We start from the raw sequence: 16,021 nt of genomic DNA on the forward strand, positions 1-16,021 counted from the left end.
GTATCTGTAACTCAGCTAGAATTCACCTGTATCTGTAACTCAGCTAGAACTCACCTGTATCTGTAACTCAGCTAGAACTCACCTGTATCTGCAACTGTAAGCTAGAATTCACCTGTATCTATAACTAAGCTAGAACTCACCTGTATCGGTAACTGTAAGCTAGAATTCACCTGTATCTGTAACTAAGCTAGAACTCACCTGTATCGGTAACTGTAAGCTAGAATTCACTTGTATCTGTAACTCAGCTAGAACTCACCTGTATCTGTAACTCAGCTACAACTCACCTGTATCTGTAACTCAGCTACAACTCACCTGTATCTGTAACTGTAAGCTAGAACTCACCTGTATCTGTAACTGTAAGCTAGAATTCACCTGTATCTGTAACTGTAAGCTAGAACTCACCTGTATCTGTAACTGTAAGCTACAACTCACCTGTATCTGTAACTAGGCTACAACTCACCTGTATCTGTAACTCAGCAACAACTCACCTGTATCTGTAACTAAGCTACAACTCACCTGTATCTGTAACTAAGCTACAACTCACCTGTATCTGTAAGCTACAATTCACCTGTATCTGTAACTCAGCTACAACTCACCTGTATCTGTAAGCTACAACTCACCTGTATCTGTAACTAAGCTACAACTCACCTGTATCTGTAAGCTACAACTCACCTGTAACTGTAACTAAGCTACAACTCACCTGTATCTGTAAGCTACAACTCACCTGTAACTGTAACTAAGCTACAACTCACCTGTATCTGTAAGCTACAACTCACCTGTAACTGTAACTAAGCTACAACTCACCTGTATCTGTAAGCTACAACTCACCTGTATCTGTAAGCTAAAACTCACCTGTATCTGTAAGCTACAACTCACCTGTATTTCTTAACTCAGCTACAACTCACCTGTATCTGTAAGCTACAACTCACCTGTATCTGTAACTAAGCCACAACTCACCTGTATCTGTAAGCTACAATTCACCTGTATCTGTAAGCTACAATTCACCTGTATCTGTAACTAAGCTACAACTCACCTGTATCTGTAAGCTACAACTCACCTGTATCTGTAAGCTACAACTCACCTGTATCTGTAACTCAGCTACAACTCACCTGTATATGTAACTAAGCTACAACTCACCTGTATCTGTAAATCAGCTAGAACTCATCTGTATATGTAAGCTCCAACTCACCTGTATCTGTTAGCTAGAACTCACCTGTATCGCTAAGCTACAACTCACCTGTATCTGTAAGCTACAACTCACCTGTATCTGTAACTGTAAGCTAGAACTCACCTGTATCTGTAACTCAGCTATAATTCACCTGTATCTGTAACTCAGCTAGAACTCACCTGTATCTGTAACTCAGCTAGAACTCACCTGTATCTGCAACTGTAAGCTAGAATTCACCTGTATCTATAACTAAGCTAGAACTCACCTGTATCGGTAACTGTAAGCTAGAATTCACCTGTATCTGTAACTAAGCTAGAACTCACCTGTATCGGTAACTGTAAGCTAGAATTCACTTGTATCTGTAACTCAGCTAGAACTCACCTGTATCTGTAACTCAGCTACAACTCACCTGTATCTGTAACTCAGCTACAACTCACCTGTATCTGTAACTGTAAGCTAGAACTCACCTGTATCTGTAACTGTAAGCTAGAATTCACCTGTATCTGTAACTGTAAGCTAGAACTCACCTGTATCTGTAACTGTAAGCTACAACTCACCTGTATCTGTAACTAGGCTAGAACTCACATGTATCGGTAACTGTAAGCTAGAACTCACCTGTATCTGTAACTGTAAGCTAGAACTCACCTGTATCTGTAACTCAGCTAGAACTCACCTGTATCGGTAACTGTAAGCTAGAATTCACCTGTATCGGTAACTGTAAGCTAGAACTCACCTGTATCTGTAACTCAGCTAGAACTCACCTGTATCTGTAACTCAGCTAGAACTCACCTGTATCTGTAACTAAGCTAGAACTCACCTGTATCTGTAACTGTAAGCTAGAACTCACCTGTATCTGTAACTGTAAGCTAGAATTCACCTGTATCTGTAACTGTAAGCTAGAACTCACCTGTATCTGTAACTGTAAGCTAGAATTCACCTGTATCTGTAACTGTAAGCTAGAACTCACCTGTATCTGTAACTGTAAGCTAGAATTCACCTGTATCTGTAACTGTAAGCTAGAACTCACCTGTATCTGTAACTGTAAGCTAGAACTCACCTGTATCTGTAACTAAGCTAGAACTCACCTGTATCTGTAACTAAGCTAGAACTCACCTGTATCTGTAACTAAGCTAGAACTCACCTGTATCTGTAACTGTAAGCTAGAACTCACCTGTATCTGTAACTAAGCTAGAACTCACCTGTATCTGTAACTAAGCTACAATTCACCTGTATCTGTAACTCAGCTAGAATTCACCTGTATCTGTAACTAAGCTAGAACTCACCTGTATCTGTAACTAAGCTAGAACGCACCTGTATCTGTAACTAAGCTAGAACTCACCTGTATCGGTAACTAAGCTAGAACTCACCTGTATCTGTAACTGTAAGCTAGAACTCACCTGTATCTGTAACTGTAAGCTAGAACTCACCTGTATCTGTAACTGTAAGCTAGAACTCACCTGTATCTGTAACTGTAAGCTAGAACTCACCTGTATCTGTAACTAAGCTAGAACTCACCTGTATCTGTAACTAAGCTAGAATTCACCTGTATCTGTAACTAAGCTAGAACTCACCTGTATCTGTAACTGTAAGCTAGAACTCACCTGTATCTGTAACTGTAAGCTAGAACTCACCTGTATCTGTAACTAAGCTAGAACTCACCTGTATCTGTAACTAAGCTAGAATTCACCTGTATCTGTAACTGTAAGCTAGAATTCACCTGTATCTGTAACTGTAAGCTAGAACTCACCTGTATCTGTAACTGTAAGCTAGAACTCACCTGTATCTGTAACTGTAAGCTAGAACTCACCTGTATCTGTAACTAAGCTAGAACTCACCTGTATCTGTAACTCAGCTAGAACTCACATGTATCTGTAACTAAGCTAGAATTCACCTGTATCTGTAACTGTAAGCTAGAACTCACCTGTATCTGTAACTAAGCTAGAACTCACCTGTATCTGTAACTAGGCTAGAACTCACCTGTACCTGTAACTAAGCTAGAATTCACCTGTATCTGTAACTGTAAGCTAGAATTCACCTGTATCTGTAACTGTAAGCTAGAACTCACCTGTATCTGTAACTCAGCTAGAACTCACCTGTATCTGTAACTAAGCTAGAATTCACCTGTATCTGTAACTAAGCTAGAATTCACCTGTATCTGTAACTGTAGGCTAGAACTCACCTGTATCTGTAACTAAGCTAGAACTCACCTGTATCTGTAACTAGGCTAGAACTCACCTGTATCTGTAACTAAGCTAGAATTCACCTGTATCTGTAACTGTAAGCTAGAATTCACCTGTATCTGTAACTGTAAGCTAGAACTCACCTGTATCTGTAACTCAGCTAGAACTCACCTGTATCTGTAACTGTAAGCTAGAATTCACCTGTATCTGTAACTAAGCTAGAATTCACCTGTATCTGTAACTAAGCTAGAACTCACCTGTATCTGTAACTGTAAGCTAGAACTCACCTGTATCTGTAACTAAGCTAGAATTCACCTGTATCTGTAACTAAGCTAGAACTCACCTGTATCTGTAACTGTAAGCTAGAACTCACCTGTATCTGTAACTAAGCTAGAACTCACCTGTATCTGTAACTGTAAGCTAGAATTCACCTGTATCTGTAACTGTAAGCTAGAACTCACCTGTATCTGTAACTCAGCTAGAACTCACCTGTATCTGTAACTGTAAGCTAGAACTCACCTGTATCTGTAACTAAGCTAGAACTCACCTGTATCTGTAACTCAGCTAGAACTCACCTGTATCTGTAACTAAGCTAGAATTCACCTGTATCTGTAACTGTAAGCTAGAACTCACCTGTATCTGTAACTAAGCTAGAACTCACCTGTATCTGTAACTAGGCTAGAACTCACCTGTATCTGTAACTAAGCTAGAATTCACCTGTATCTGTAACTGTAAGCTAGAATTCACCTGTATCTGTAACTGTAAGCTAGAACTCACCTGTATCTGTAACTCAGCTAGAACTCACCTGTATCTGTAACTAAGCTAGAATTCACCTGTATCTGTAACTAAGCTAGAACTCACCTGTATCTGTAACTAGGCTAGAACTCACCTGTATCTGTAACTAAGCTAGAATTCACCTGTATCTGTAACTGTAAGCTAGAATTCACCTGTATCTGTAACTGTAAGCTAGAACTCACCTGTATCTGTAAGCTAAAACTCACCTGTATCTGTAAGCTACAACTCACCTGTATCTGTAAGCTACAACTCACCTGTATTTCTTAACTCAGCTACAACTCACCTGTATCTGTAAGCTACAACTCACCTGTATCTGTAACTAAGCCACAACTCACCTGTATCTGTAAGCTACAATTCACCTGTATCTGTAAGCTACAATTCACCTGTATCTGTAACTAAGCTACAACTCACCTGTATCTGTAAGCTACAACTCACCTGTATCTGTAAGCTACAACTCACCTGTATCTGTAACTCAGCTACAACTCACCTGTATATGTAACTAAGCTACAACTCACCTGTATCTGTAAATCAGCTAGAACTCTTCTGTATATGTAAGCTCCAACTCACCTGTATCTGTTAGCTAGAACTCACCTGTATCGCTAAGCTACAACTCACCTGTATCTGTAAGCTACAACTCACCTGTATCTGTAACTGTAAGCTAGAACTCACCTGTATCTGTAACTCAGCTAGAATTCACCTGTATCTGTAACTCAGCTAGAACTCACCTGTATCTGTAACTCAGCTAGAACTCACCTGTATCTGCAACTGTAAGCTAGAATTCACCTGTATCTATAACTAAGCTAGAACTCACCTGTATCGGTAACTGTAAGCTAGAATTCACCTGTATCTGTAACTAAGCTAGAACTCACCTGTATCGGTAACTGTAAGCTAGAATTCACTTGTATCTGTAACTCAGCTAGAACTCACCTGTATCTGTAACTCAGCTACAACTCACCTGTATCTGTAACTCAGCTACAACTCACCTGTATCTGTAACTGTAAGCTAGAACTCACCTGTATCTGTAACTGTAAGCTAGAATTCACCTGTATCTGTAACTGTAAGCTAGAACTCACCTGTATCTGTAACTGTAAGCTACAACTCACCTGTATCTGTAACTAGGCTACAACTCACCTGTATCTGTAACTCAGCAACAACTCACCTGTATCTGTAACTAAGCTACAACTCACCTGTATCTGTAACTAAGCTACAACTCACCTGTATCTGTAAGCTACAATTCACCTGTATCTGTAACTCAGCTACAACTCACCTGTATCTGTAAGCTACAACTCACCTGTATCTGTAACTAAGCTACAACTCACCTGTATCTGTAAGCTACAACTCACCTGTAACTGTAACTAAGCTACAACTCACCTGTATCTGTAAGCTACAACTCACCTGTAACTGTAACTAAGCTACAACTCACCTGTATCTGTAAGCTACAACTCACCTGTAACTGTAACTAAGCTACAACTCACCTGTATCTGTAAGCTACAACTCACCTGTATCTGTAAGCTAAAACTCACCTGTATCTGTAAGCTACAACTCACCTGTATTTCTTAACTCAGCTACAACTCACCTGTATCTGTAAGCTACAACTCACCTGTATCTATAACTAAGCTAGAACTCACCTGTATCGGTAACTGTAAGCTAGAATTCACCTGTATCTGTAACTAAGCTAGAACTCACCTGTATCGGTAACTGTAAGCTAGAATTCACTTGTATCTGTAACTCAGCTAGAACTCACCTGTATCTGTAACTCAGCTACAACTCACCTGTATCTGTAACTCAGCTACAACTCACCTGTATCTGTAACTGTAAGCTAGAACTCACCTGTATCTGTAACTGTAAGCTAGAATTCACCTGTATCTGTAACTGTAAGCTAGAACTCACCTGTATCTGTAACTGTAAGCTACAACTCACCTGTATCTGTAACTAGGCTACAACTCACCTGTATCTGTAACTCAGCAACAACTCACCTGTATCTGTAACTAAGCTACAACTCACCTGTATCTGTAACTAAGCTACAACTCACCTGTATCTGTAAGCTACAATTCACCTGTATCTGTAACTCAGCTACAACTCACCTGTATCTGTAAGCTACAACTCACCTGTATCTGTAACTAAGCTACAACTCACCTGTATCTGTAAGCTACAACTCACCTGTAACTGTAACTAAGCTACAACTCACCTGTATCTGTAAGCTACAACTCACCTGTAACTGTAACTAAGCTACAACTCACCTGTATCTGTAAGCTACAACTCACCTGTAACTGTAACTAAGCTACAACTCACCTGTATCTGTAAGCTACAACTCACCTGTATCTGTAAGCTAAAACTCACCTGTATCTGTAAGCTACAACTCACCTGTATTTCTTAACTCAGCTACAACTCACCTGTATCTGTAAGCTACAACTCACCTGTATCTGTAACTAAGCCACAACTCACCTGTATCTGTAAGCTACAATTCACCTGTATCTGTAAGCTACAATTCACCTGTATCTGTAACTAAGCTACAACTCACCTGTATCTGTAAGCTACAACTCACCTGTATCTGTAAGCTACAACTCACCTGTATCTGTAACTCAGCTACAACTCACCTGTATATGTAACTAAGCTACAACTCACCTGTATCTGTAAATCAGCTAGAACTCATCTGTATATGTAAGCTCCAACTCACCTGTATCTGTTAGCTAGAACTCACCTGTATCGCTAAGCTACAACTCACCTGTATCTGTAAGCTACAACTCACCTGTATCTGTAACTGTAAGCTAGAACTCACCTGTATCTGTAACTCAGCTATAATTCACCTGTATCTGTAACTCAGCTAGAACTCACCTGTATCTGTAACTCAGCTAGAACTCACCTGTATCTGCAACTGTAAGCTAGAATTCACCTGTATCTATAACTAAGCTAGAACTCACCTGTATCGGTAACTGTAAGCTAGAATTCACCTGTATCTGTAACTAAGCTAGAACTCACCTGTATCGGTAACTGTAAGCTAGAATTCACTTGTATCTGTAACTCAGCTAGAACTCACCTGTATCTGTAACTCAGCTACAACTCACCTGTATCTGTAACTCAGCTACAACTCACCTGTATCTGTAACTGTAAGCTAGAACTCACCTGTATCTGTAACTGTAAGCTAGAATTCACCTGTATCTGTAACTGTAAGCTAGAACTCACCTGTATCTGTAACTGTAAGCTACAACTCACCTGTATCTGTAACTAGGCTAGAACTCACATGTATCGGTAACTGTAAGCTAGAACTCACCTGTATCTGTAACTGTAAGCTAGAACTCACCTGTATCTGTAACTCAGCTAGAACTCACCTGTATCGGTAACTGTAAGCTAGAATTCACCTGTATCGGTAACTGTAAACTAGAACTCAACTGTATCTGTAACTCAGCTAGAACTCACCTGTATCTGTAACTCAGCTAGAACTCACCTGTATCTGTAACTAAGCTAGAACTCACCTGTATCTGTAACTGTAAGCTAGAACTCACCTGTATCTGTAACTGTAAGCTAGAATTCACCTGTATCTGTAACTGTAAGCTAGAACTCACCTGTATCTGTAACTGTAAGCTAGAACTCACCTGTATCTGTAACTAAGCTAGAACTCACCTGTATCTGTAACTAAGCTAGAACTCACCTGTATCTGTAACTAAGCTAGAACTCACCTGTATCTGTAACTGTAAGCTAGAACTCACCTGTATCTGTAACTAAGCTAGAACTCACCTGTATCTGTAACTAAGCTACAATTCACCTGTATCTGTAACTCAGCTAGAATTCACCTGTATCTGTAACTAAGCTAGAACTCACCTGTATCTGTAACTAAGCTAGAACGCACCTGTATCTGTAACTAAGCTAGAACTCACCTGTATCGGTAACTAAGCTAGAACTCACCTGTATCTGTAACTGTAAGCTAGAACTCACCTGTATCTGTAACTGTAAGCTAGAACTCACCTGTATCTGTAACTGTAAGCTAGAACTCACCTGTATCTGTAACTGTAAGCTAGAACTCACCTGTATCTGTAACTAAGCTAGAACTCACCTGTATCTGTAACTAAGCTAGAATTCACCTGTATCTGTAACTAAGCTAGAACTCACCTGTATCTGTAACTGTAAGCTAGAACTCACCTGTATCTGTAACTAAGCTAGAACTCACCTGTATCTGTAACTGTAAGCTAGAACTCACCTGTATCTGTAACTAAGCTAGAACTCACCTGTATCTGTAACTAAGCTAGAATTCACCTGTATCTGTAACTGTAAGCTAGAATTCACCTGTATCTGTAACTGTAAGCTAGAACTCACCTGTATCTGTAACTGTAAGCTAGAACTCACCTGTATCTGTAACTGTAAGCTAGAACTCACCTGTATCTGTAACTAAGCTAGAACTCACCTGTATCTGTAACTCAGCTAGAACTCACATGTATCTGTAACTAAGCTAGAATTCACCTGTATCTGTAACTGTAAGCTAGAACTCACCTGTATCTGTAACTAAGCTAGAACTCACCTGTATCTGTAACTAGGCTAGAACTCACCTGTACCTGTAACTAAGCTAGAATTCACCTGTATCTGTAACTGTAAGCTAGAATTCACCTGTATCTGTAACTGTAAGCTAGAACTCACCTGTATCTGTAACTCAGCTAGAACTCACCTGTATCTGTAACTAAGCTAGAATTCACCTGTATCTGTAACTAAGCTAGAATTCACCTGTATCTGTAACTGTAGGCTAGAACTCACCTGTATCTGTAACTAAGCTAGAACTCACCTGTATCTGTAACTAGGCTAGAACTCACCTGTATCTGTAACTAAGCTAGAATTCACCTGTATCTGTAACTGTAAGCTAGAATTCACCTGTATCTGTAACTGTAAGCTAGAACTCACCTGTATCTGTAACTCAGCTAGAACTCACCTGTATCTGTAACTGTAAGCTAGAATTCACCTGTATCTGTAACTAAGCTAGAATTCACCTGTATCTGTAACTAAGCTAGAACTCACCTGTATCTGTAACTGTAAGCTAGAACTCACCTGTATCTGTAACTAAGCTAGAATTCACCTGTATCTGTAACTAAGCTAGAACTCACCTGTATCTGTAACTGTAAGCTAGAACTCACCTGTATCTGTAACTCAGCTAGAACTCACCTGTATCTGTAACTGCAAGCTAGAATTCACCTGTATCTGTAACTAAGCTAGAATTCACCTGTATCTGTAACTAATCTAGAACTCACCTGCATCTGTAACTGTAAGCTAGAACTCACCTGTATCTGTAACTAAGCTAGAATTCACCTGTATCTGTAACTAAGCTAGAACTCACCTGTATCTGTAACTGTAAGCTAGAACTCACCTGTATCTGTAACTAAGCTAGAACTCACCTGTATCTGTAACTGTAAGCTAGAATTCACCTGTATCTGTAACTGTAAGCTAGAACTCACCTGTATCTGTAACTGTAAGCTAGAATTCACCTGTATCTGTAACTGTAAGCTAGAACTCACCTGTATCTGTAACTAAGCTAGAATTCACCTGTATCTGTAACTAAGCTAGAACTCACCTGTATCTGTAACTGTAAGCTAGAACTCACCTGTATCTGTAACTAAGCTAGAATTCACCTGTATCTGTAACTAAGCTAGAACTCACCTGTATCTGTAACTGTAAGCTAGAACTCACCTGTATCTGTAACTAAGCTAGAACTCACCTGTATCTGTAACTAGGCTAGAACTCACCTGTACCTGTAACTAAGCTAGAATTCACCTGTATCTGTAACTGTAAGCTAGAATTCACCTGTATCTGTAACTGTAAGCTAGAACTCACCTGTATCTGTAACTCAGCTAGAACTCACCTGTATCTGTAACTAAGCTAGAATTCACCTGTATCTGTAACTAAGCTAGAATTCACCTGTATCTGTAACTGTAGGCTAGAACTCACCTGTATCTGTAACTAAGCTAGAACTCACCTGTATCTGTAACTAGGCTAGAACTCACCTGTATCTGTAACTAAGCTAGAATTCACCTGTATCTGTAACTGTAAGCTAGAATTCACCTGTATCTGTAACTGTAAGCTAGAACTCACCTGTATCTGTAACTCAGCTAGAACTCACCTGTATCTGTAACTGTAAGCTAGAATTCACCTGTATCTGTAACTAAGCTAGAATTCACCTGTATCTGTAACTAAGCTAGAACTCACCTGTATCTGTAACTGTAAGCTAGAACTCACCTGTATCTGTAACTAAGCTAGAATTCACCTGTATCTGTAACTAAGTTAGAACTCACCTGTATCTGTAACTGTAAGCTAGAACTCACCTGTATCTGTAACTAAGCTAGAACTCACCTGTATCTGTAACTGTAAGCTAGAATTCACCTGTATCTGTAACTGTAAGCTAGAACTCACCTGTATCTGTAACTCAGCTAGAACTCACCTGTATCTGTAACTGTAAGCTAGAACTCACCTGTATCTGTAACTAAGCTAGAACTCACCTGTATCTGTAACTCAGCTAGAACTCACCTGTATCTGTAACTAAGCTAGAATTCACCTGTATCTGTAACTGTAAGCTAGAACTCACCTGTATCTGTAACTAAGCTAGAACTCACCTGTATCTGTAACTAGGCTAGAACTCACCTGTATCTGTAACTAAGCTAGAATTCACCTGTATCTGTAACTGTAAGCTAGAATTCACCTGTATCTGTAACTGTAAGCTAGAACTCACCTGTATCTGTAACTCAGCTAGAACTCACCTGTATCTGTAACTAAGCTAGAATTCACCTGTATCTGTAACTAAGCTAGAATTCACCTGTATCTGTAACTGTAGGCTAGAACTCACCTGTATCTGTAACTAAGCTAGAACTCACCTGTATCTGTAACTAGGCTAGAACTCACCTGTATCTGTAACTAAGCTAGAATTCACCTGTATCTGTAACTGTAAGCTAGAATTCACCTGTATCTGTAACTGTAAGCTAGAACTCACCTGTATCTGTAACTAAGCTAGAACTCACCTGTATCTGTAACTGTAAGCTAGAATTCACCTGTATCTGTAACTAAGCTAGAATTCACCTGTATCTGTAACTGTAAGCTAGAACTCACCTGTATCTGTAACTAAGCTAGAATTCACCTGTATCTGTAACTAAGCTAGAACTCACCTGTATCTGTAACTGTAAGCTAGAACTCACCTGTATCTGTAACTAAGCTAGAACTCACCTGTATCTGTAACTGTAAGCTAGAATTCACCTGTATCTGTAACTGTAAGCTAGAATTCACCTGTATCTGTAACTGTAAGCTAGAATTCACCTGTATCTGTAACTGTAAGCTAGAACTCACCTGTATCGGTAACTGTAAGCTAGAACTCACCTGTGATACTGTGCCAGCGTCCGTCACACAGAGATTCCTCTGGTGTGAAAGAGGTGGAGAAGACGTTTCCGCGACCACTATTCACTGTGACTGTCACCTGTAGAGGACACCACATTATACAGTCAGTATACACACTCTTTCACATGACTCTGTCTGAAACAGAAGAAAACTGTCCTAAAACAACAGAACACTTAGTTCACCGTACCTCTCCCTGGTTGAGGTAGAGACTGAGCTGTTGTCCAGACCCAGCATGCAGCAGGAGACCAGAGTCAGACACCAGCCGTACCTCCAGCTGGACCTCTAGGTCCCGCCCTAACACCAGGCCTTCATCTAGACACAGAGACATGGAGAGATTAGTCCGTGTGTTTCAGATTTTATGGGTCATATTCCTTTTGTTGTGCTCTGCCCTGTCTCATAATCCCAGAGAATGTCTCTCCAATAGTCTCATAATAGTCTCTCCTAGATCCTTTTCCGAATCCTTGGCCTCTTTGACAAACATTTTAAATTGCAACCAAATAATTTTAGAGGAGAGGAGAGAGAGGAGGTATACTGTACCTATAGCCATGTGTCCTCCCTGGGAGGAGAGGAGAGGAGGTATACTGTACCTATAGCCATGTGTCCTCCCTGGGAGGAAAGGAGAGGAGGTATACTGTACCTATAGCCATGTGTCCTCCCTGGGAGGAGAGGAGAGGAGGTATACTGTACCTATAGCCATGTGTCCTCCCTGGGAGGAGAGGAGAGGAGGTATACTGTACCTATAGCCATGTGTCCTCCCTGGGAGGAGAGGAGAGGAGGTATACTGTACCTATAGCCATGTGTCCTCCCTGGGAGGAGAGGAGAGGAGGTATACTGTACCTATAGCCATGTGTCCTCCCTGGGAGGAGAGGAGGTATACTGTACCTATAGCCATGTGTCCTCCCTGGGAGGAGAGGAGGTATACTGTACCTATAGCCATGTGTCCTCCCTGGGAGGAGAGGAGAGGAGGTATACTGTACCTATAGCCATGTGTCCTCCCTGGGAGGAGAGGAGAGGAGGTATACTGTACCTATAGCCATGTGTCCTCCCTGGGAGGAGAGGAGAGGAGGTATACTGTACCTATAGCCATGTGTCCTCCCTGGGAGGAGAGGAGAGGAGGTATACTGTACCTATAGCCATGTGTCCTCCCTGGGAGGAGAGGAGGTATACTGTACCTATAGCCATGTGTCCTCCCTGGGAGGAGAGGAGGTATACTGTACCTATAGCCATGTGTCCTCCCTGGGAGGAGAGGAGAGGAGGTATACTGTACCTATAGCCATGTGTCCTCCCTGGGAGGAGAGGAGAGGAGGTATACTGTACCTATAGCCATGTGTCCTCCCTGGGAGGAGAGGAGAGGAGGTATACTGTACCTATAGCCATGTGTCCTCCCTGGGAGGAGAGGAGAGGAGGTATACTGTACCTATAGCCATGTGTCCTCCCTGGGAGGAGAGGAGAGGAGGTATACTGTACCTATAGCCATGTGTCCTCCCTGGGAGGAGAGGAGAGGAGGTATACTGTACCTATAGCCATGTGTCCTCCCTGGGAGGAGAGGAGGTATACTGTACCTATAGCCATGTGTCCTCCCTGGGAGGAGAGGAGAGGAGGTATACTGTACCTATAGCCATGTGTCCTCCCTGGGAGGAAAGGAGGTATACTGTACCTATAGCCATGTGTCCTCCCTGGGAGGAGAGGAGGTATACTGTACCTATAGCCATGTGTCCTCCCTGGGAGGAGAGGAGGTATACTGTACCTATAGCCATGGGTCCTCCCTGGGAGGAGAGGAGAGGAGGTATACTGTACCTATAGCCATGTGTCCTCCCTGGGAGGAGAGGAGAGGAGGTATACTGTACCTATAGCCATGTGTCCTCCCTGGGAGGAGAGGAGGTATACTGTACCTATAGCCATGTGTCCTCCCTGGGAGGAGAGGAGGTATACTGTACCTATAGCCATGTGTCCTCCCTGGGAGGAGAGGAGAGGAGGTATACTGTACCTATAGCCATGTGTCCTCCCTGAGAGGAGAGGAGGTATACTGTACCTATAGCCATGTGTCCTCCCTGGGAGGAGAGGAGAGGAGGTATACTGTACCTATAGCCATGTGTCCTCCCTGGGAGGAGAGGAGGTATACTGTACCTATAGCCATGTGTCCTCCCTGAGAGGAGAGGAGGTATACTGTACCTATAGCCATGTGTCCTCCCTGGGAGGAGAGGAGGTATACTGTACCTATAGCCATGTGTCCTCCCTGGGAGGAGAGGAGGTATACTGTACCTATAGCCATGTGTCCTCCCTGGGAGGAGAGGAGGTATACTGTACCTATAGCCATGTGTCCTCCCTGAGAGGAGAGGAGGTATACTGTACCTATAGCCATGTGTCCTCCCTGGGAGGAGAGGAGGTATACTGTACCTATAGCCATGTGTCCTCCCTGGGAGGAGAGGAGAGGAGGTATACTGTACCTATAGCCATGTGTCCTCCCTGGGAGGAGAGGAGGTATACTGTACCTATAGCCATGTGTCCTCCCTGGGAGGAAAGGAGAGGAGGTATACTGTACCTATAGCCATGTGTCCTCCCTGGGAGGAAAGGAGGTATACTGTACCTATAGCCATGTGTCCTCCCTGGGAGGAGAGGAGGTATACTGTACCTAGGGCCATGTGTCCTCCCTGGGAGGAGAGGAGGTATACTGTACCTATAGCCATGTGTCCTCCCTGGGAGGAGAGGAGGTATACTGTACCTATAGCCATGTGTCCTCCCTGGGAGGAGAGGAGGTATACTGTACCTATAGCCATGTGTCCTCCCTGGGAGGAGAGGAGAGGAGGTATACTGTACCTATAGCCATGTGTCCTCCCTGGGAGGAGAGGAGGTATACTGTACCTATAGCCATGTGTCCTCCCTGGGAGGAGAAGTATGCCCCAGGCTGCAGAGTGGTCTGGAAGCAGGGAACAACCCCCAGGCTTGTGGAGGGATTGTCTATGCTCTCCTCATTCAGCTCCAGGTCCCTCACACAGCCCACAAACCCTCCAGGACCTGGCACCTATGTAGTGAAAGAGATGGGCAGTACACCATAGAACAGTTTCAATAAGGAATATATTTCTCTGTACTGTAGACACACACACACACACACACACACACACACACACACACACACACACACACACACACACACACACACACACGCACACACACACACACACAGTTAAAGCCAAGAGTATTATGACTTTACAACTGACTGGAAGAAGCATTGAGACACATCTAATTGTATTTGTCACATGCTCCGAATACAGTGTAGACCTTACAGTGAAATGCTTTACTGACAAGCCCTTAACCAACAGTGTAGACCTTACCGTGAAATGCTTTACTGACAAGCCCTTAACCAACAGTGTAGACCTTACCGTGAAATGCTTTACTGACAAGCCCTTAACCAACAGTGTAGACCTTACCGTGAAATGCTTTACTTACAAGCCCTTAACCAACAGTGTAGACCTTACCGTGAAATGCTTACTGACAAGCCCTTAACCAACAGTGTAGACCTTACAGTGAAATGCTTTACTGACAAGCCCTTAACCAACAGTGTAGACTTTAACGTGAAATGCTTTACTGACAAGCCCTTAACCAACAGTGTAGACCTTACTGTGAAATGCTTTACTGACAAGCCCTTAACCAACAGTGTAGACCTTACCGTGAAATGCTTTACTGACAAGCCCTTAACCAACAGTGTAGACCTTACCGTGAAATGCTTTACTGACAAGCCCTTAACCAACAGTGTAGACCTTACCGTGAAATGCTTACTTACAAGCCCTTAACCAACAGTGTAGACTTTACCGTGAAATGCTTTACTGACAAGCCCTTAACCAACAGTGTAGACCTTAACGTGAAATGCTTTACTGACAAGCCCTTAACCAACAGTGTAGACTTTAACGTGAAATGCTTTACTGACAAGCCCTTAACCAACAGTGCAGTTCAAGAAGAAGAAAATATTTACCAAGTTGACTAAAATAAAAAGTCATAATAAAAAGTAACACAATAAGAATAACAATAACGAGGCTTCATACAGGGGGTACCGGTACAGAGTCAGTGTGGAGGTTATATACAGGGGGTACCGGTACAGAGTCAATGTGGAGGCTATATACAGGGGGTACCGGTACAGAGTCAATGTGGAGGCTATATACAGGGGGTACTGGTACCGAGTCAATGTGGAGGCTATATACAGGGGGTACCGGTACAGAGTCAATGTGGAGGCTATATACAGGGAGTACCGGTACAGAGTCAGTGTGGAGGCTATATACAGGGGGTACCGGTACCGAGTCAATGTGGAGGCTATATACAGGGGGTAGCGGTACAGAGTCAGTGTGGAGGTTATATACAGGGGGTACCGGTACAGAGTCAGTGTGGAGGCTATATACAGGGGGTACCGGTACCGAGTCAATGTGGAGGCTATATACAGGGGGTACCGGTACAGAGTCAGTGTGGAGGCTATATACAGGGGGTACTGGTACCGAGTCAATGTGGAGGCTATATACAGGGGGTACTA

At 42.5% G+C, this 16,021-nt stretch overlaps 1 protein-coding gene across 1 annotated transcript in view; it reads right to left on the reverse strand.

Annotated features, from left to right (window-relative positions):
- The window catches only part of LOC115126216 (laminin subunit alpha-5-like), a 323,432-nt gene that overhangs the window by 18,745 nt on the left and 288,666 nt on the right, over nt 1-16,021 (reverse strand). Inside the window, exons 74-76 of the mRNA XM_065021107.1 lie at nt 14,365-14,524; nt 11,690-11,814; nt 11,485-11,581 (exon numbers count right to left, since the gene is read on the reverse strand). Of these exons, the coding sequence (XP_064877179.1) occupies nt 11,485-11,581; nt 11,690-11,814; nt 14,365-14,524 (382 nt within the window). The remainder of the gene's footprint in view (nt 1-11,484; nt 11,582-11,689; nt 11,815-14,364; nt 14,525-16,021) is intronic.

This window comes from Oncorhynchus nerka, linkage group LG7 (assembly GCF_034236695.1).
Source record: "Oncorhynchus nerka isolate Pitt River linkage group LG7, Oner_Uvic_2.0, whole genome shotgun sequence".
Classification (NCBI taxonomy): Eukaryota; Metazoa; Chordata; class Actinopteri; order Salmoniformes; family Salmonidae; genus Oncorhynchus; species Oncorhynchus nerka.